Source organism: Neopelma chrysocephalum, unplaced genomic scaffold (assembly GCF_003984885.1).
Source record: "Neopelma chrysocephalum unplaced genomic scaffold, ASM398488v2 Primary Assembly neopelma1_345, whole genome shotgun sequence".
In the NCBI taxonomy this organism is placed as follows: domain Eukaryota; kingdom Metazoa; phylum Chordata; class Aves; order Passeriformes; family Pipridae; genus Neopelma; species Neopelma chrysocephalum.
This window is the reverse complement of record NW_020898009.1, coordinates 202,084-224,038: the sequence shown is the minus strand read 5'-3', so window position 1 is coordinate 224,038 and position 21,955 is coordinate 202,084. Positions and strand designations below refer to the sequence as shown.

Below are 21,955 nucleotides of genomic sequence, written 5' to 3'. Positions count from 1 at the left end.
CAGAAAGATTTAATACCTGATTTTAAATCAGATATTATAAAATCAGAAAGGATTCGATCCAGGCAGATATTATAAAATCAGAAAGATTTTATATCTGATTTTATATCTGATTTTAAATCAGATATTATAAAATCAGAAAGGATTCAAACCAGGCACATCTTTGGCTTGGGATTCGTCTCCAGTGTGTTCCCTTGGTGAGCAGATCCCAGAATAGCACCTGATTGGGAGCACTTTGAGTCTGAATTGCACAGACACCACAACAGCCTGGTGTGCTGATTAAATCCCTCACTTGCTGTTGGGTGTTTTAGGGTGATTCATTTGCATTAAAAGTGGCTAAAAATCATATAGATATTTTTTCAGAGGAGCTGAGACTTCGACTCATGAGGGGAGGGAGCAAATCCCTGCAGGTCCCTCACACCAGGGTCTTGGTTTGGGTGGAACAAACTGTGTTAACGTTAATTCAGCATCCCTCTTGGTTAATAAATCTTGGGAATCCTCTTCCTTCCTTACAAATTCTTCTCCCTGCCGTTCCCAGTTTCAATATGTGTCCCAACAACTGCTCTGGCCGAGGGGAGTGCAAACTCAACAGCAGCACCAAGGCTCTGGAATGTGACTGTGCCAAATACTGGAAGGGTGAAGCCTGTGACATTCCCTACTGCACCGAGGACTGTGGGGCTCCTGAGAGGGGCCACTGCAACAGCAATGACTCCAAGGCCTGTGTGTGCTCCCCAGGCTGGCAAGGTGAGTGTCCTGGGGGATGGAGGGAAGTTTTGGGATGTATTTTCCATGTGGGGCACTGGCAGTTTTAATTGGGAGTATGTGGGAATATTCCCAATGACAAGTGTTAGTGTTTCGACCAGGAACAGAGCATCTGCTTTTTAATATTAAAGGATCACACTCCATTTGGAAGGATGGAGCTGCTGGAGTAAGTCCAGAGGAAGCCCCGGAGATGCTGCCAGGGCTGGAGCCCCTCTGCTCTGGAGCCAGGCTGGGAGAGCTGGGGGGGTTCCCCTGGAGAAGAGAAGGCTGCAGGGAGAGCTGAGAGCCCCTTGCAGGGCCTGAAGGGGCTCCAGGAGAGCTGGAGAGGGACTGGGGACAAGGGATGGAGGGACAGGACAAGGGGGAATGGCTTCCCAGTGCCAGAGGGCAGGGCTAGATGGGATATTGGGAAGGAATTGTTGGCTGCAGGAGTGCCCAGGACAGACAGGCTGCCAGAGCCAACCCCTGCCAGGCAACTGCCTTCACCTCCTGACTCCAGAGAGAAGATTCACCTCAGGATAAAGCATTTAAAGTGCCAGAGGGCAGGGATAGATGGGATATTGGGAAGGAATTGTTGGCTGGGAGGGTGGGGAGGCCCTGGCCCAGGTTGGGCAGAGAAGCTGTGGCTGCCCCTGGATCCCTGGAAGTGTCCAAAGCCAGGTTGGACAGGGCTTGGAGCAACCTGGGATGGTGGGAGGTGTCCCTGCCCATGGCAGGGGTTGGAACTGGATGATCATTATTATCCCTCCCAACCCAAACCATTCTGAGATTGTGTGATTTTTAACAAAAGGCTTTTAAAAGCAGTTTTGCCCCCATGCACAGCAGGACCAGCCTGTGGTTTGGAGGCATCAGGTAACAACTTTAAACCTCCTTCCTGTGCACCTAAAGCAAATTTGAGCCACGACTGAGCTGTTTGAACACACAACATGCCTCATTCTCATGTCCAACTGAGCTGAGCAGCCTCAGTTTTAGCAGGGCTTTGGGCTGAGGGCACATTTTTCCTTTGCATTGACATCCTGACATGTAAAAACTAGTCTTACATTAAATGCAACCACCTACAGCCCTTGCAGGAGATTGACCTGGAGCTGAAACACAGGCTTTGGGAAAAAAGAAAACCAAACAACAACTTCATTTTTAAACCTTCTTTTGCCAGGTCCTGGCTGTTCAATTCCTGTTCCTGCAAACCAGTCCTTTTGGACCCGGGAGGAATATTCTCTTCCCAAACTTCCCAGAGCATCCCACAAAACAGTCATCCATGACAACAAGATGTGGATTGTTGGGGGCTACGTCTTCAATCACTCTGACTCTCAGAAGGTTTTGGCGTGAGTATAAACCCAGAGAATAAAATCTAAAAAGAGAGAGGAGCTTGGATTTGGGAGTTATTTTTTAGGAGTGTGTGTTTTGCTTTGGCTCCATCTCCAGGGGAAAAACCAGCCTGGATAAAAACTCCAGGCTCACGTTTTGAGACGTTGGAGAACGCTGCCAAGGGGGTGCTAATTTGGGAAAAGATAAAGTGGAAGGTTCCTGATGTTCAGGGAGTTTTTGAATCATCTGTGTCTGACAGCTTTTAAATATTCACTCTGCATTTCTGGGCCACCTCCTGAATTATATCTCGGATTAAAGGAGGGTTTTGCTTCGGAGTTTTTAGCCCTGATGTTCTATTTGTGTGACTTCAGAGGCTTTGGCTCCTTAATTAACACCTCCTGATCACCATGGATGGTTTTCCATAAAGGATGGGATACAAACAGGGAATGACATTTAGGATGAGGAAATTTAAGCAGCTAATGGAGGAGATTTAACAGTAACTAAAACATCAAGTAATAATTGGGAAATCCCTCCTAAAAACCATCAGTTTTTCAGGCTTCCCCTCAAGCTTGATGGTATTGGGGCAGAACTAGGCAAAAGCTGGATTTTTTTTTCCAGGGATGGCTTTGTACCTCCCTTTGTACCTAAATGGGAACTGTGTGTTCTGCACTCACATCCAGAGATAATAGTTCTTGTAGGGGAAATTAAAGAGAAGCTGAAAACACACACTTTTTTAATGGGATGCCCTATGGCTTTGTTGAACACTCTCTCAGGGATGATTTTATCTCACAAGGCTCTAAGCCTGACAGATATAGTGCATTATTTTAAATAAAGAGCCACAGGCCATTTTCAGGGCTGGAGGTTTGTGTTATTTCAAGCTTGAATGGCAAAAACATAATTAAAAAGTGCTTTTTGAGCACTCAAAGAGGTTTTTTTTATCAAGTAGTTGGAACTTACCTGAGTTCAGTGTGAAGTTTTTATACTTTTTTGAGGGATGATGTGGTGTTGGTGACACAGTTTAATAGACAGTTCATTAACTCTTGGATTTGCATTGGAAAGGACACAGGATGAAGCAAATCAATATGTGGGTGTTGAGTAACAGAGCAGGCTGGACTGGGTTTTTTAATCCATAAGTAGCTTGTGGGAGCTTTGTGCATGCTGAAATCATGGCAGGATTTATTATTTTAGTAAATAATAATTTATATCATGATATTGTTTTGGTAAATAATTCCCCCCGAATCTTGGAAAGGACAAGCCATAACTTTCCCAACTTTAATACCTATTTCTTGGAGGTTAATTCACTTTTTATTACCCAGGTATGACCTTATTTCTGAGGAGTGGCTTCCCCTGAACAACTCTGTGAACTCAGTAGAGATGAGATATGGTCATTCCTTGGCATTACACGAGGTAAGTTCAGAATTCCTAACTCACTTCCCAGCTGATTTCCCCCTTCTTCCCCCTGGCTTCCCACCCCTTATCCCGGATCAGTCGTGTTTGGGAGGAGCATTTCTCCTTCCAAGGCTTGTCCATGGTTAGCCCAGGCTGTGTGCTCGTGCTCCAGAGAATCCTTGAGCTGATATCCTGGGAAGTCTGTGGTGCCTTTGCTTGTGTGTTCCTTGTTTGCCCTTTTTCCAGGGATTTTAGGGCTGTCTGAGGTCAGTGAGTCCATTATTTCCTCCTCTTTGCTCTCTGTGCTGGCAAGACACGCCTGAGGCAGAGTTTGCTGGAGTTCAGCTGCTTCCCAGCTGCCTTTTGTGTGAATCCCATAAATATTTTTATGAGCTCTGTTGTCCAAGGCACCAGAGCAGAGCTGGGGAATCAGGGATTTTTGGAACTTGCTCTTCTCCTGCAGTAAAACTGTGCTCTTCCAGCACCCACAGCAGGTGGATTTGATGCTTTTACCTGCCTTTCTCCCCCCTGTGCCTTGCTGTGGGGGAGAGCAGGATGGCAAAGGCTTTGGAAAGGAAATGAGCTGATCCTTTCCTGACCTTTGGTTTTTTTGGAATGTTAATTAGCTCATCACAGTGCAAGGCTACACAAAGCTTAATTATAAACACTCAAAAACTCCCCCACAGCACCAGTTCACAAACAGAGCACTTGAACAACCTGAAAGGATGGAAATTCATCCTGGAATCACAGAATGGTTTGGATTGGAAGGGACCTTAAGGATCATCCAGTCCCACTCCCAGTTCACAAACAGAGCACTTGAACAACCTGTGAAAGGATGGGAATTCATCCTGGAATCACAGAATGGTTTGGTTTGGAAGGAGCCTTAAGGATCATCCAGTCCCATTTTCAGGCACAAACAGGGCACTTGAAAGGATGGGAATTCATCCCGGAATCACAGAATGGTTTGGATTGGAAGGGACCTTAAGGATCATCCAGTCCCACTCTCAGCCATGGGCAGGGACACCTTCCACTATCCCAGGTTGCTCCAAGCCCTGTCCAACCTGGCCTTGGACACTTCCAGGGATCCAGGGGCAGCCACAGCTTCTCTGGCCAACCTGGGCCAGGGCCTCAGCACCCTCCCAGCCAACAATTCCTTCCCAATATCCCATCTAACCCTGCCCTCTGGCAGTGGGAAGCCATTCCCTGTGTCCTGTCCCTCCATTCCTTATCCAAAGTCCCTCTCCAGGAGACTTCATCAAGTATTTTCGGTTACTTCAGACCAGCAATTCATTCCGTACCTATTTCCTAAATCCCTTGGCCTTATTCCACGTGTGCCTTTTTTCCAGGACAACATCTACATGTATGGAGGGAAGATTGATGCCACGGGGAACGTGAGCAGCCAGCTGTGGGTGTTCCACATCTCCAACCAGAGCTGGGCCCAGGTGTCTCCCAAGGCCAAGGAGCAATACGCCGTGGTGGGACACTCTGCCCACATCGTCACCCTGCGGGACAACAGCACTGTCATGCTGGTCATCTTCGGCCACTGCCCCCTCTATGGCTACATCAGCAATGTGCAGGAGTACAACCTGGGTGAGTGGGGCCCTCCCTGCCTCAGCTTTGCCTTGGTTTGGCAGTTCTTGAGCTTTTGATATTTGTAGAATCTAGCAGCCTCCGACTTCACACCCTGAGGTAGCTCCTGAAGACACAAAAGAATCTGTGGTGGAGACACAGAGCAGGAGAACTGAATTTTCCTCTTTCCCTCTGGTAAAACAAACACTTCTGAAAGTTATAGAATCATAGAATCAGCTGGGTTGGAAGGGACCTCCGAGATCATCAAGTCCAACCCTTGATCCAACCCCGCCGTGGTTCCCAGCCCATGGCACTGATGCCACATCCAGTCTCTTCTTAAAAACCTCCAGGGATGGAGAATCCACCCCCTCCCTGGGCAGCCCATTCCAATGGCTGAGCACCCTCTCTGGAAAGAAATTCTTTCTGATCTCCAACCTAAACCTCCCCTGGCACAGCTGAAGACCCCGAGCCCTCTTGTCTTGCTGAGAGTTGCCTGGGAAAAGAGACCAACCCCCCCCTGGCTCCCCCTCCTGTCAGGGAGTTGCAGAGAGTGAGGAGGTCTCCCCTGAGCCTCCTCTTCTCCAGGCTGAACAGCCCCAGCTCCCTCAGCCTCTCCTCATAGGACTTGTGCTCCAGTCCCTTCCCCAGCCTCGTTGCTCTCCTCTGGACCTGCTCCAGGACCTCAATATCCTTCCTGAGCTGAGGGCCCAGAACTGGACACAGCACTCCAGGGGTGGCCTCACCAGTGCTGAGTCCAGGGGCAGAATCACTTCCCTGGCCCTGTTGGCCACACTGTTCCTGCTCCAGGCCAGGATCCATTGGCCCTCTTGGCCACCTGGGCACACTCTGGCTCCTGTTCAGCTTCCTGTCAATCCAAACTCCCAGCTCCCTTTTTAATCAGATTTTTTTCAATAAGAATTTTTTTAATTCAGACCAAACACCTGCTTAACCTGACCCCCATGTCCCCTAAACAGGGGCTTAAGGTGAACAGGGGATGGATTTCTGGATTCCCATATCCCTGGTATGGTCTGATCCCCGTGTCTCTGGAAATAGATGTGATGATTTTAAGATTCTGAGGGTGATTTTAAGATCCAGAGATTTCTAGTGAAGCACAGGAAGCTCTCCAGGTGAACTGAATTCCCTCCTAACTCTGAAATGGAGTCACATCCCTCGCTCCAGGTGGGGATCATGGTTAAGCACAGGGAGCTCACAGCAGGAATGTGCTGATTATTCTCAAAAATAGTGGCTCTGTCTGCACTTGGAACCCTTTATCCTTGTCTTCTAGTCATCCCGATCCAGGGAATCTACTGGAGCTGGTTCTCTGGTGTCCACAGGAGGGAGTTTTCTTCCTCTTGGAGAGATCCAGGGAGAACCAGGACGTGTGGGGCAGTGGTTTATTTTTCCCACACTGTCCAGTTCCTTTGCTTTTTGTGTGCCAGCTCTGCCCTGGGGTTGGGAAGCCTGTGCAGGGTTTCATTCTGCACTTACTATGGAGATTTGCTGTGTAATTTGGCATTTTTATTCCAGTTGCTGTTACATTATGTCTAAAGTGCTTCAGACCAATGTTATTTTAGTGAGTGAGATACAGGACCATTAATCACATATTAGTTTTTAACTGCCCTGTTCTTCACAGTCAGACTTGGCTTCAAGTGCTGTCTGGCTTTATATATATATATTTATACATACATAAAAAGTAAAAGTGCTCTTGGGTCCCATTCCAAACCAGGTCCCAGTGCTGGCATTTTCATGTCACTGGAATGCAATCCATTATTTCTCTATTTTTTATCTCTCATTTACTTAGATTGCCTGCAAAAATGTAATAAATGACCGCGAAAAAGCTGCTTCTGCTCTAATTAAAAATACTTTACAGTCCTTCTTGACAACAAACTCCTTGAAGGAGGATATTTTTGGCTGGGAGGTGATAGAGACAGTGTGGAGATCCGAGTCAGGGGAATCCCAATTTGTGTTGCTGATGAGTTATTAAAGGAGAGCAATTGATTGTGTTTTATCACCCTGTTTTTTCAGTGACAAATACCTGGAGCATTTTACAGACCAGTGGAGCTCTGGTGCAGGGGGGGTATGGCCACAGCAGCGTTTATGATCCCAACACCAGATCCATTTACATCCATGGAGGTTACAAAGCCTTCAGTGCCAACAAGTACAGGCTGGCAGATGATCTGTACAAATATGAAGTTGATTCCCGGATGTGGTAAGTGGGTTTTCCTTCTTTTTCCCCTTTTCCCACCCCATATTTTTATCTCCAGTGGACGAGAGGGTGGAGGATTTGAGAAGGGTACAGTGGTTTATGTCTGCCTGTGTTCAGGAGAGATGCTGTTCTCTTGGATCTCTTATTTTTATATCCCTTTATGAATGGAGAATCATATAATCACATCTAATCAAGGCTGTGAACGAGCCAAGCAATCCATTTTAATCTGTTGTTCCATTCAAGCTGAAAAGAGAAATATTTGATGGTTTTTTCCTTGCCAGCCTGTGCATATGAGTGCAGTTACTGCAGTCAAGTGAGGGATAATTCACTCTGCAGTTAAGACTGTAAAAGAATTTCTATTACAACCCCATTTTCTTCTGGCTCTGTAACTGCTCGAAATGTTCATTTCTTAAGCTGAAAATCTTCTGTGATTTGTTTCTGCTCAAAGGTGAGTTTTATTAAAAAACTGTAGCCTCACTTCACGACTTGGAGGTGAAATACATTCTCCTTAGTTCTGTGGTTTTCTTCAAGTTCTTTCTAAAAGCTCCTGACAAAAAGGAGACTCTCTCTTGAGTTAAGACATGGAAATTTGAGTCACCCTATCTGGGGTTTTTTTTGAGGGTTAAAATACTCTGTGTTTCTGCAACAACTGTCTGTGTGTCTGTGCTGATGAGAGAAATAACGAGGGACTAATTTCCAACCTCTTCCTTCCTGCTCCCTTGTGCACAGAGTGTAACCCCACTTCCTTTGTGGGTTCATTTGATCCTCCACTTCAGCCAATTCAGCAAATCTGGGCTGAACAGGCACAAAAATGTCACAGATGTGACAATGTTCTTCCAAACTGCCGCAGCACCAACTTCCTCGTGTCACATCAGCTCTGCCAGCCCGGGGAGCCCTGGGGGACAAGCCCTGCAGGGAGAGGGTGGCACTGACTGCTCACCTCAAGCTCTGCTTTGTTTTGCTGTCATTGACTCCCTTTTTTTATTCTTCAGTGATTCAGACCCTCTCTTCCTCGTTAAATCTCGTGAGATTCCCATGGGCTCTCTTCTCTACCTTGTCCAAGTCTCTCTGGATGGTTTGTCACCCACGTGCTCAGCTTGGTGTCCCTTGGTGAGGGGACCTGAAACACCAGCAGGTTCCACCCCCTACCATGGGCAGGGACACCTTCCACTAGCCCAGGTTGCTCCAACCTGGCCTTGGACACTCCCAGGGATCCAGGGGCAGCCACAGCTTCTCTGGGCAACCTGTGCCAGGGCCTCCCCCACCTTCCCAGCCAGGAATTCCTTCAAAATTTCCCATCTATCCCTGCCCTCTGGCAGTGGGAAGCCATTCCCTGTGTCCTGTCCCTCCATGCCTTGTCCCCAGTCCCTCTCCAGCTCTCCTGGAGCCCCTTCAGGCCCTGCAAGGGGCTCTCAGCTCTCCCTGGAGCCTTCTCTTCTCCAGGGGAACCCCCCCAGCTCTCCCAGCCTGGCTCCAGAGCAGAGGGGCTCCAGCCCTGGCAGCAGCTCCGGGGCCTCCTCTGGACTCTCTGCAGCAGCTCCACGTCCTTGTGCTGTTGTTCCCAGGGCTGGAGGCAGCTCTGCAGGGGGGTCTCATGAGACCAGAGGAAAGGGGCAGAATCCCCTCCCTCAACCCAAACCCTCTCAGAACAGCAGGAGAATTCTCCAAAGGATGACCCTTTGTGTTCAGTCAGTGGCATCGCTCCCCCTGGTTAACAATGAGATCAGTGCCCAGTTTGATCAGTGCTCTCCATGATTTTGTCACAGAGGAGCCCTTGAGTTGGGCAGGTATTAACCTGCAGGGCTCCATTTTTGGGAGCTGCAGAGATTTCCTTCAAACAGGATTGTTAGTTTTGAGCAGCAGCTGCTGCCCAGTGTGAAAGAATCCTTTGGGCTGCTATAAAAGCAGAGTTACTCTAAAATATTGGAGTCCTCCCGGGCTGTCTGTGCTCAAAAGCCCAGTTAGAGTGAAAAGTTGAGAATCCCTGGGGAGGGAATTGATGATACAAAGATCCATAGCTTTGGAAAGAGGCTCTCATAGATATATTTCTCCTCTAAACTGGCAAAGCAGATGGGAAGATGAGAATGAAGTTACAGAAGGGATCGGAGAGTGTGGAAAGGAAGTTGTTAAACACCTCATTAGGAAAAGCAGTTAAACACTTTATCCCCCCTTTTTCCCTGCACTTCTCCAGCTTGGGTTTATGGATTGGTTTGTCTGTGTTGGGTGCTGTTCAGCCTGGTGTGCTGGTTTAAAGGTAAACCAGCAGGGGAAATGAACTCAACTCAAAGGAGAGATTGTAAGTCAGAATAACAATTTAATAAAGTAATACAATAAATACAATTATACAGACAAACAATTGGTTTTAACCCACGAACCCCAAATGTATAACCCAGCACCCTGGGGCATGAACAGAGTGGTGTTCCTTGGGCCCCCTGAGTCCAAAGGAAAAGGAGAGGGGAAAACCTGTTGGTGAGAGTGCTGGTGCAGTCTGGTTGAGAGTGGTGGTCACAGTCCTTCTCTGGATCCCACGAGTGGTTAAAAAAAGTCCCAAGACTCCAAGATTATCTATCCTCCAGTTCAGGCAGGAATGCCCAGTACCTCCCTCAGGGTGGGGAGTTCCACCCTGGGTGTGAGGACAGGAGCACCCTCCTATCAACACCCAGTTTACAGCCTGAGGGGTCAGGGCTGCTCTGGGCAGATGGTGTAAATGGTCTGTTGATAACAGTTTCTGAGAAATGGCATGGAAGGCTCTGGAATACACAGTTTGGGTTCATCCAGTGGTGAACTGGTCCCAGCTGTTCTAACTAGGACAGCAGGTTAATGGCTGTGTTTTTATTCCCCAAGGACCATCCTGAAGGACAGCCGCTTTTACCGCTACCTGCACACGGCCGTGGTGGTGAGCGGGACCATGCTGGTGTTCGGGGGGAACACCCACAACGACACCTCCATGAGCCACGGGGCCAAGTGCTTCTCCTCGGATTTCATGGCCTATGACATCGGTGAGTTCTCCCAGAAATCCTAAGGAAAGGCCCAAATTCTCGGCTATCCCGAGGGAGCCGCTGATTTCCGTGCTGGGTGTGTCGTCCCGAGCGCTGCTGGGCAGAGGGATGTGGGATCAGGAGAAGGAGGCTCGTTAGGTCGCTCCAGAATTCCAAGGAAATGAGGTGGTGCAGTGATTTCCAGCAGCAGGTACTCTGTCAGCAGTTTATGCACAACCTTGGGCACTAAAAATTAGGGTTTTGTTACAGAATCATAAAAATCAAGGAATCATTAAGGTTGGAAAACACCCTTAAGATCATCAAGTCCAACCATCAACCCAGCACCACCTTCTTCACCACTAAACCATGTCCCCAAGTGCCACATCCACGTTTTTTGAACACTTCCAGGGATGGTGACTCCACTTCTTCTTCCTTGGGCAGTGTTTTGTTTCCAGTGTTTTGCAACCCTTTCCTTGAAAAAAACACATCCTAAAATCCAATCTAAACCTCCCCTGGCACAACTTGAGGCTGTTCCCTGTCCTGCTGTCTCAGCCATGAGTTCTCCAGATATTTTGAGAGTGGTTTAATTTGTTATTTGATAAAAAAGGCAGGTTTTTAGGACAGTTCCAAGCACTGGAAGCTGCTGAAACTCAGCCTGTGCAGTGCACACTCTGGTTTTAAACTACTTTATTCAGCAATAAAGCAGAGTAGTAGGTTGGCTTTGCTGAATTTGAGTAGCCAGGAGAGGGCAGCATTTATTTGTGAATTTGGAGTCCAGAGATGGTGAATTTGAGAAGGAGAGGAAAAGGAGAGATGGAATTATCTGAAAGAAGAGATGGAATTATCTAAAAGAAGGTGCATATGCACCCAGACAACTCACAGTGGGGAAAAACACCATTCTCTGTTCTGTCACATCTGTCTTCTGCTCTCAGAATTCCCTGAATTTGGGTTCTCAGGATGAATTCCCTGAAATAATCACGTAAATCTGAAATCTTGCAGTGAGTGTCCACTGAGATCTCCCTCCTGGTTTGTGAGAGGAAAACACAGCTGAACCAATTACTTGGATCATCAGGGTTTGACATCCTTGTACCATCTTTCCCCTTCGTTACAAGGATCATTCCCTTCTGCTTCCTGTGATTTCCAGTCGTATTCCTGTGGAATTTTTGTAGCTGGCTTTATTTTGATGTGTTTTTTTTTTTAACTCAAGGAATTAAAATGAGATATTCCACCAGATTGGATGGGGCTTGGAGCAACCTGGGATAGTGGAAGGTGTCCCTGCCCATGGCAGAGAGTGGAACAAGATGATCTTTGAGGTCCCTTCCAACCCAAACCATTCCATGGTTCTGTGACAGTCATCAACAGTTTAATTTTTTTAAACTTTGATTGCAACAGTGATTGATTTTCCTTGCTGCATTCTGCTGTCTGCCCTGACCTGTTGAACTGTCTGTTGGATTTAAAGCCCAATTTGCATTAATTTGACAACATGTGCCAACAATGATGTTCATTTTGACTCATTTTAGTCACCAGGCAGGTTCCTGATATGTGAAATAAGGGGTGCAGTTAATTTTCAGTTTTACCCTGAGATTTAGAGCTTGCATTGATTTAATTTCACCTGATGGGGTGAGACGTGTTTTGGTGTTCTTGGGTCCCCTCATTCTTTAGGGAAGAGACTCTCAGCCCAAAAAGAGCAGCTTTTTTTCAGATAACAGCCCACTTTCTCTCTTCTCTTCATGGCAGGACCCCTTGTGCCTGGTTTTCCTTCTCCCATTTGTCTGGGAGCAGTGCCAGGAATACCTCGGGGTGGTGGCTGATCATTGGTGTCACAGCAGAAACACCTCCTGGGTGGTTCTTCCTGCAGGATCTCTGCAGTAATTAATTATCTTGTTCATATTCACGTTGGTCTCCATGGAAATAAGTCCATATAAACCCCCTGTTATCTATCCCTTGATATTCCCAAGGCACAAGTTACCCAGAGAGAACCAAGCAAGGTCAGTTTTCTCCAAGAGGCTTTAATAATTGTCTTTATTCCCCACTTTTAGAATAGTCTGGCTGGCTGGTTTGCTCATCTTTTACATCTTGTTGATGAATGATCCTGATTGATTAGTGATTAGGTTAATTAGTGATCATACTGATGGTTGGAAGACTGGAATTAAACCCAGTCTAACACAAAGGCTTCAAACCCAGCTCTTCTCAACCTTTGCCATTAAAACTCATTTTGGAATTAACTGATTTTATTGACATCATCAGATTTTTCCTGTTTTCCCTCCTCTAATTTCCAAGTAAGGAGAGCACATGCACTGAGTGTTCTGAGGACAGAAAATCTCCTTTTTTTATGTGTGTGGGGGATACCAACAGGTGTCAGAAATGTGTGCTGGGCTTTAGCAATGGGGGAGATCTGAGAATTCATTGATGTTTCTTATCCTTTATACTTCACTTGACCAGGTTGGGGTGTGTTCAGTGCAAATTGTCCAGGTAATGCCTGGTTTGGGAAGGTTTCAGGATAACAATCCAGCTCTCTGTGTGCTTGTGCAATTCCTGTTGAATCTCACAGTATTTTCCCTTTTGGAAAATGGCAAATTAACTCTTCCCGTCCCCAAAATTGGTCTTTTTGGCCTTTGGCAAAGAATATCTTGCTCTGCAAGAGCTTTAAGTGGAAAAATGCCTCATTTAATCCCCTCCTATTCATGTAAAGCTCTACTTGTGTAAAGATCTTTTCTTGCCACAGAAGGAAAATTAAAACTCTTCTATTTACCCCATCAAAAATTCAGATTTAGATCACAAACATAGGAAGAGGCTGCCTGTTTCCACAGCAGATGTGTTCTGTTTGAACAGTACATTTAATAAATCCTGGGCATTGTTAAGTCTTAGGCTTGGCTTAACTCCTGAGTCAGGAAGGAGTAGATTCTTTTGTAGTCTCAGAATTACTCGTTTTTTCCAATACTTGATCTTGAGTTAAAGATGGGAAAGAAGCTTAGAAAGCAAAACATTCCAGGCCTTCTGTTAATCTAGAAAAATATGTTTCTTGGCCTCACATAACACGCAACTTGATGGCTAAAAAACTGCAAATTGCTGTCCAATTTTGCTGAAGTCTCCTGCTAGAAATTGGAACGGTGCATTCTTGGCTTGGGAATGATGCTGGGATAGGTTAAATTCTTTGGAAATCGAGCAGATGATATGTAAAAATAAACTTCAAAATCACACTTCATCAAAGGATTAAATCCAACAGGGCACTTTGTCTTTCATTTCTCAGCACTTTTGGACAAAGTTGCCATGGATCTGTTGTTTTATCCAACAGTTCTCCCATTCAATTAGGTGAAAAATGAACAAGTTTTATCTTGTACTAAAGAATCTTGGAGTATTTGAGGGCTCTGTGGATCTTTACAGCAGATTGACTTTTCTCTCTTAATTGCATAAATTGCATCCAAGTGCCTCTGGGACGTTGGTCCCCAAGGTGATCCCAATTCCCTTTGTGGAGTCGAAGTGACATGAATTGGACTGACTTTTCCTGCCTTTGTTCCTTTGCTCAGTGGGTTGGATGTTTCTTAGCTTGTTTTTTCCTTTTTTTTTTATGCACTGCCCAAAGGAAAAAAATTACCTGAGAAACCGAGTGAAAAAAAAATGAGGCAGAACTTAACAAATGTTATGCTAATAGAAAAAAAAGATGGAATAATCTCATGTTGTGTTAAAAGAGGAAAAACAGCCACGAATCCCTAAGCTCTGATGAGCGAGAAATGTTTTTAAAAGCATGGATATCTGCCCTCTAGGAACATAATTGCAATGGAAATAAAAAGGAAGATAAGCCTCTGTTCTCAGTGATGCTGGTTCGGGGCAAAACTGCAAATAATTCACGTGTAAACAGATAAAAACTGAACTTGTTACACGGGGAAAAATTCCACTGGTAAAGGAGGGAAGCAGCTTCCTCTTGTCCTGTTCCCTGGGATAAGAGACCAGGAGAAAGAGACCAAGCCCCTCTTGGCTCTCCCCTCCTGTCAGGGAGTTGCAGAGCCAGAAGGTCCCCCCTGAGCCTCCTTTTCTCCAGGCTGAGCCCCCCCAGCTCCCTCAGCTGCTCCTGCTGCTCCAGCCCCTTCCCAGCTCTGTTCCTTTCCCTGGACATGCTCCAGCTCCTCAATGTCTTTGTTGGAAGATCCCAGGTACTTTGGGATTTTCCAGGAAGGGTTGTGCTATGTAATTGTCCTGTTCATTATCCCGGGAATGTTTCTGAAATGAATGTTTTCCATCCCAGCGTGCGATCGATGGTCGGTCCTTCCCCGCCCGGGGCTCCACCACGACGTGAACAGGTTTGGACACTCGGCTGTGCTGTACAACAGGTAAGGACAGAGACATTCCACACCTCCATAAACGCCCCCCACGGGGAGGGCAGGGGTGCTGAGACCAGAGGGGTGAGGATCTGGCACAAACCTCCTTGTCCAGAGAAGCTGTGGCTGCCCCATCCCTGGAAGTGTCCAAGGCCAGGTTGGACGGGCCTTGGAGCAACCTGGGCTGGTGGAAGGTGTCCCTACCCATGGCAGAGGGTGGAACTGGAGGGTCTTTGAGCTCTCTTCCAACCCAAACCATCCTGTGATTCTCTGAACCTCTGACAGTTCTCAGCTCTTCACTTTTGTAGTGTCATCAGTGTCCCCCTGTGCCAATGATCCCTTCACTGGACTAAACTGCCTCAACTCACTAAACTGTCTCAGCTCACTTCCTTCTTTCAATATCTTGATTTTTTTCTTCATATTTCTATTCCTTTCCCCTACTTTTATGTATATTCCTATTTCTTCTTTATTTCTGTTTCTTCCTTATTTCATAATTACTCCTTCCAATTCATTTCACATTTCTTACTTAGATGCACTGACAACTCCTTTCTCCAGACCTTCCTTTACCTCGTGGTATCTCAGTTTGTCCATGTTTCAGTTTATACACTTTCTCCTGTCAGTTTACACACCTTTATCCTGTGGGGCTCTTCTTTCCCAGCCATGTGATGTCCAATATTTAGGGAAAATCCTAAGTGGGATTCCAGCTGTTAAGCTTTACCCACTGTAGTGATATCCCTGCTTTCAGGTGAACAGCTATTGCTGTATTTATGTCCATGGAACCAACTCTGAGAAGTTTTATTTCATAGGAGTCCTAAAATAGGATGAAAATCATAATAAAAAATACTCATTAATCAACCAAAACTTGCCTTGATCCTTCTCCACTGTCTTTTTTTACCTGTGCCTGCAAACTTGGATTCACAGGGAATTTTTGAGTGACATTTTTATGTAACTAACAAAACTTGATGTTTTACCTGAGGCAGTTGTGATCCTAAAGAAGGTTTAAAAACCTCACCCCTTCTTCTACAAAATATTCTGTTATTTTGGGGGTTGTTTGGTGTTTTTTTTAGCAGACACAATGACTCTGTTCAGTTGGTACCAGCCATGAAAACTGGTTTTGTGCCAGCGGAGCAGCGACAGCGAAGCACCAAACTGTTTTGTCCCAGTTCCTAAACTCTGCTTTGATGGTCTGATACCATCTCCCAGATTTTTAGCCTTCCTCCCTCTCTTGCCACTGCAAATTACAGGAAAGATCCCAAATTTTGGGTCTCATCAGGTCGGTCAGGTGCCTCCCAGAGTTTTGGCTGGAGGGGAAGTTCAGCCAATGACCTTGGATATGTTTGAATCTGTTGAGATTCTGTGGCTTCTCTGAAACAGTGAAATTGGACTGACCTTTTCTTTAGTGCCTCCCTTAACCACGAGCTATTTATTTGGATTTATGCACTCTGGGATGTAATAAAACACCTCCCTCAGACCTTAAATCCCGTTTACCCGGAGCAGCCGCGCGAGCCGCGAAAACACCCGCGAGTCCTTCTCTCTCCGCTTCCATGTTCTCCAGCACCATGTACGTCTTTGGAGGCTTCAACAGCCTCCTGCTGAGTGACATCCTGAAGTTCACCCCTGAGAGATGTGAAGCTTTTGCCAACGAGTCGTCCTGCCTGCGGGCAGGGCCCGGGGTCAGGTGTGTGTGGGCTCCCAACCCTCCCCGCTGCGTCCCGTGGGAAAACGCCACCCTGGAGCAGCAGCAGAAGATCTTTGAAGACTGTCCTCCCAAGCCAGGTATGTGCCACATTCCTTCCATCCCCCTTTCCCAGGTGCCTGGAGGGTCTTTTTCCCCTTTCCAAGCCCTGCCATGTGTTGGTTGTGTGCCATTATGAGGTCGAGTTGTGGTTGTGCTTCCATATGTGCCCGGGAGTCCTTCCTCTGACCAGGTGTCCTGGAGATGTTTCCATGTCTCATTCCTGAAGCTGTTCATGAAATCTTTTTCCTGTCTTGCTGCTTGGACTTGCTTTTCCATCATCAGCCAGGAATCAGGCCTGGACCATCACTGTAGATATTTGCTCCAAGAATTGACCTTTGGAGAACCAGCAATTCCCTGATCAGCAAGGAAGGGCATCTGGATCTGGTGGAATTATCCTGTGCTCTTCAAGAGAGGCAGCAGGAATAACTTCAGGAGCAACTTTAGGAAAAATTACTTTATTTTTTGGCAGAGGGGATTGAAACCAAATGATCTTTAAGGTCCCTTCCAACCCAAACCCTTCTGGGATTCTGTGTATAGGGACAAAATGAATGAATCTTTTAAGGTCTGATTCCTGTGTTTTCCCTCAGGATAATTTTAAAACAACTCGATCCTGATGCATTCATTGAATTATCCAGCCCTTAATTCTGTAATAGATTGTCATCCTTTAATTATTTAATAGAAACTGATGTGAGGGGGACGTTGCTTTGCTGGGCTCTCAACCTACAATAGATTTTCACGAACCACAGGCAATAAATGATTGGAAAGATGAGTGAAAAGTTCAAGCTTGGCATGGAAATGCTCTGCTCGAAGGACAGGCTTGCAGGAAGATGGTGGGAAACGATCACTGTCCTCATGGAATGTCTGAACATCCATGTTTGTGTCTTGCTGCATTTTCTGGCCATGTGTTTTAGGGCTAAAAATGTCAATAAATGCAATTTTCCATTAGTCCAATGCCATGGAATTCCCTGATTTTAGTTATCTGCCACCCTTTGGTTGTTTCTTTGGCTGTAAATAACCAAGTTTTGTTTCTTTGGCTGTAAATAACCAAGTTCTTAGAGCTGTAAATAACCAAGTTCTCGGAGCTCTGTCGGGAAATGCCTGTTTTTGGTCATGCAGGTTTTTTTCTTTACTAGTTGTAGACAATGAAAAATGTGATCAGATTACAGACTGCTACAGCTGTACAGCCAACACCAACAGCTGTCAGTGGTGCTCTGACCAGTGCATCCCAGCACACAACAACTGCACAGAGGAGCAGGTAATGGGAACTGAATATTCCTTGCTTTAAATTTACCCTGTGGAATAGCAAATGCCCCCATGGTTTTGTCTATCAGTGTTATAATCCTCGTTTTCTTATTCCTTAGCTCTAAAGTGCTACATGCTTGGGTTTTTTAAGTTGATCCAAGGGTTTTTCATGGGATTTCCCAGTGGGTTTAGGAGGGCTGTGGGCACAGGGAGAGGCAGAGGTTTCACTGGTGTGAATCACAATGGTGTGATTATTCATTAGTCATATTTCAAATTTGATACCAACGGAGCTTCCCCTAAAAAATAACAAATTAACCCTCTCTTGTAGAAGCTCTAGTGAGGAAAACCTGTCAGGTGGTGGTTTTGGGGAATATCTGGGATACCCAGCCATGCAGCTTTTGGATATATAAATACCCAAAATGTATATAAATGACTTTATAGGGCTGGACTGGGATGTTCAGTGTTGCAGTCACGGCTGTTAAATCCCCACATTGGTTGGATATGGGAAAAAGCCTCCCCTGTGCTGTTTCTTTTTAGGTTCCTATTACTCTCTATGACAATTGTCCCAAGGATAATCCTGCTTATTACTGTAACAAAAAGACAAGCTGTAAAAGCTGTGCCATGGATCAAAACTGCCAGTGGGAGCCCAGGAATCAGGAGTGCATTGCTTTGCCAGGTAGGTGCTGGTTATATTCATGTAAGAAAAAAACCCCCAAATTCAAGTTTTTGAGGGGTTTTTTTGTTCATTTTTATCTTTTTCACCCCCCAAATCTACAATTTTTAGTGCTAGGCTGGAGTAAATAATGTTGTTTAATCATACCAGCTCTGGCATGAAACTTAATTTCTGGTAAATCCATCAAATCTGCTGGAATATTTTTTCAGTCCCAATTGTCTGAAGAGGGCTGTGATCATGTGTGTAATTATTAGGCTGTATTTCATCTCTCCCTTTCCATTTGATAAAAGCTGTTGATAATAGGCTTCTGCAAGATATTAGAGTTAATAATGCATGCTATTTAATTTGGGGAACTAAATTGGTGCAAAAGCATAATGGCACATACTGGACAAATTAGGCAAGTAACACCTGAAGTGTTTAAGGAAAATTCTCCTGTTCAAGTGTTTCCAGTGGAGCTCACAGGAGCTGGTTATTAGTCCTCTTGGAGTAACTTTTTTTTTTATCCTAATGACTGGGGGGAAAAAATACAGGATCTTCAGTGATTAACATTTGCAGGTAATAAAATATGGAGAAAGGGGGAAAAAAACCCACCAGACAGGACATTTTAATGGGCATGGAAAGCCTTCCCCCAGGAACTCTGATAAGCTTGGACGTGTCCAGGTCTGGTTTTGCCAGTCTGGAAGAGTTAAAAATCGAGGAAACTTTGGATCAGAGCCACGAGAGTGAGAAAAAAACATCTTTTAATGAGGTAGATCAAGAGCTTGGTGCGTTTAATTTGATGTAGAAAAGGGGGTGACTCGATCACAGGTGTAAAAAGCCCATCTGAAAAACTGACACTTGAGAGCTTTTCAATCTGTTCAGTCTAAATTCCCACTGGAAATGCCCAGCAGGGTTTTTTGTACGGGAAATAACGAACCACGGAACGTAAGGAATTCTTCAGGAGTGGGATTGTGCTCCAGATGAACCAGGGATTAATCCCGGAAGTTCATTCCAGGGACAGGATTAGCACAACAACCCTCTCCTGCCTAAAAAGGTCCCCTGGAAACTGTGTGTGAATAAGTGGTTTTAAGCCATCAACAAAATACTAGTTTGGTTTATTTTCCTCTTTCTCCTACAATGATTTTACTCTTCAACACTGTAATAAATGCTTTGATTACATACTGCAAGGTAACTAAATGCTGGTGTCAGACTTCAGCTGCCCTAAACAGCTTTTCTTCTCCAATATTAGGATTTAACAGGGGAATATTGCTGGATAATAGCAAGGGAATACACTGGATATCCCACTAATTAAGTGTGGAGTAAATTCCTAAAAACCTGTGGCAACCCTTCCCTAAGAGTGTTGAAACCCTTCCACTGGGGAGGAAGATCAATGCTCCTCTCTAGTTCTGGGCACACCAGTAAGTCAGACTGGTTTGGGGTGGGGCTGTAGGTTTTATTTTAGTAGAAGGGTTCATGGAATCATTAAAATTGGAAAATACCTCCAAGATCATCATCAAGTCCAACCTTTGACTGAATCCCACCATCCCACCAAACCACAGCACGAAGGGCCACATCCACTCTGTTTTCTGGACACTTCCATGGATGGGGACTCCCAACACTGTCCTGGGCAGCTGTGCCAGAGCTTGGCAACATTTTTAGGGAATAAATTTTTCGTGAAATCCAACCTAAACCTCCCCTGGCACAGCCTGAGGCCGTTCCCTCTCCTCCTGTCCCTTGTTCCCTGGGAGCAGAGCCCGACTTCTCCCCACCTCCCCCCTCCTGTCAGGGAGTTGCAGAGCCAGAAGGTCCCCCCTGAGCCTCCTTTTCTCCAGGCTGAGCCCCCCCAGCTCCCTCAGCTGCTCCAGCCCTGGGAACAACAGCACAAGGACGTGGAGCTGGTGGAGAGAGTCCAGAGGAGGCCCCGGAGCTGCTGCCAGGGCTGGAGCCCCTCTGCTCTGGAGCCAGGCTGGGAGAGCTGGGGGGGTTCCCCTGGAGAAGAGAAGGCTCCAGGGAGAGCTGAGAGCCCCTTGCAGGGCCTGAAGGGGCTCCAGGAGAGCTGGAGAGGGACTGGGGAAGGGAACAGACCCTTCCCCAGCTCCGTTCCCTTCCCTGCACACGCTCCAGTCCCTCCATGTCTCTCCTGTCTGAGGGTCCCAGAACTGCCCCCAGGGCTGGAGGTGCCCCAGTGGTGCCAGCACAGGGCTGGGACACACAGACCAGGGGCAATTGGCCTTCTTACCCACCTGGACTCATGTTCTTTCATGGTTCTTTCCCTCCTTTGAACGCTGTGAGGGTCACCTGTGTCTCTGCGTTTACTTTCTCTCTCCTCCCTTCCCCAGAAAACATCTGTGGAACAAACTGGCACTTGGTTGGCAACTCCTGCCTGAAGATCACCAATGCCAAGGAGACCTATGACCATGCCAAGCTGTCCTGCAGGTCCAACGGTGCTCTGCTGGCTTCCCTCACCACCCAGAAGAAGGTGGATTTTGTCCTGAAGGAGCTGCAGAAGATCCAGTCCTCGGTGAGCGCTTTTTTTCTGCCCCCCTGAGTAATGAAGCTCTGCCTGTGGAGAAGTCCCTGCCAGGATATTGTGTGCTCTGTACACAACAGAAATGCCTCTTAACCCAAAAGGACTGATCTCCTTTTGAAATTCAATGCACCCTCTGGGTGATTCTGAGCCGAGATTGTCGGGAATGTAAATGGGAAAGATAAATATAAACACACACGGTGCCTCAGAGGTATCACTTTCTGTAATGGAATCACCCCCCGTGTTTCCCTGGTGGGATCCAGGGCTGCAGCAGGAGCCCTCTCCTGGCTTGTACACAATATTTTATAAATAAAGGTCCCTCTGGGGCACTGGAGGTGTTTCATGCAAAGCACTGGAACTTATTTATTCTGCTCAGAAAAGCAGCTGTTTAAAATGTCACCTCCTCATTCCACGGAGCCGCTTGGCTTATTTGGAGTTATTTACGTGGGATTCAGTGGCAGGTGCTTTTTTTGTCGGAGCCAGGGAGAAGTGAATTGGAATCTGTCCCTCTTCATGCATCAGTAAAATAAATACAGATATTTTTCCAGTCCTTGGGAGGAGCAGGGAATGTTCAGGGCAGGTTGTGTAGGTGGTGCTACAGCCCTGACAGAGAACGATGCTGGGCAGTGTCCCTGAAATCCTGGGTTAGGCTGGAAAACTGCTGGGATTTCATGGCATGCTCTGTTACATCAGAGTAACAACTCCTGGGTCCCAGAGGCCACTGTGGGAAGAGTTTTATCCAGGATAAATGAGGCTGGAGGCAATGGGATTGCTGCTTTTCAGGGGAGAACGTGCTTCAGTACTTAAGAGAAGTATTCCCCTGTCGAAACAAGAACATTCCCTGCTTTGATTCCCTTTGTAATTTTAAAGTGGAATTTCAACAATTGCAGTGTTTTAGAGTGGAGTCAATTTAGCCAAGGAAAGGTAAAGTGTAATTTAAGCAGGATTGTTTGTTAAATCTTTTGTAAAGAGGAAACCAAGCCTGGAATGTTGTAAAGGTACCTGGTTCTGACAGCTCCAGGTGTTTCTGGATATCCCAGGAGTTCAGTGTAGAATTAATTCCTAAAGAAACATGGCAACATGTTTAAATCCTTACACTGGGGAGAAAAAAATTCATTAATTTACAGGGTTTTTTTCCTATTTATGGTGTCCTTTGAAAAGTGAGTCTAAGGAGACTGTGAGCCTTTTTTAGGGGATATTGGTGTGGAATGCTTGTAATGTGGGAAACTGTATCCTGGGCTGATCCCCCAGTGTGGGCAGCAGGGCAGGGGGGG

At 46.2% G+C, this 21,955-nt stretch overlaps 1 protein-coding gene across 1 annotated transcript in view; it reads left to right on the top strand.

Annotated features, from left to right (window-relative positions):
• ATRN (attractin) overlaps window positions 1-21,955 on the top strand; it is a 159,346-nt gene that overhangs the window by 53,315 nt on the left and 84,076 nt on the right. Inside the window, exons 6-16 of the mRNA XM_027705559.1 lie at window positions 536-741; window positions 1,913-2,081; window positions 3,381-3,471; window positions 4,800-5,043; window positions 7,048-7,231; window positions 10,073-10,227; window positions 14,450-14,534; window positions 16,078-16,298; window positions 17,394-17,515; window positions 18,040-18,178; window positions 20,494-20,675. Coding sequence (XP_027561360.1) covers window positions 536-741; window positions 1,913-2,081; window positions 3,381-3,471; window positions 4,800-5,043; window positions 7,048-7,231; window positions 10,073-10,227; window positions 14,450-14,534; window positions 16,078-16,298; window positions 17,394-17,515; window positions 18,040-18,178; window positions 20,494-20,675 — 1,798 coding nt within the window. The remainder of the gene's footprint in view (window positions 1-535; window positions 742-1,912; window positions 2,082-3,380; window positions 3,472-4,799; window positions 5,044-7,047; window positions 7,232-10,072; window positions 10,228-14,449; window positions 14,535-16,077; window positions 16,299-17,393; window positions 17,516-18,039; window positions 18,179-20,493; window positions 20,676-21,955) is intronic.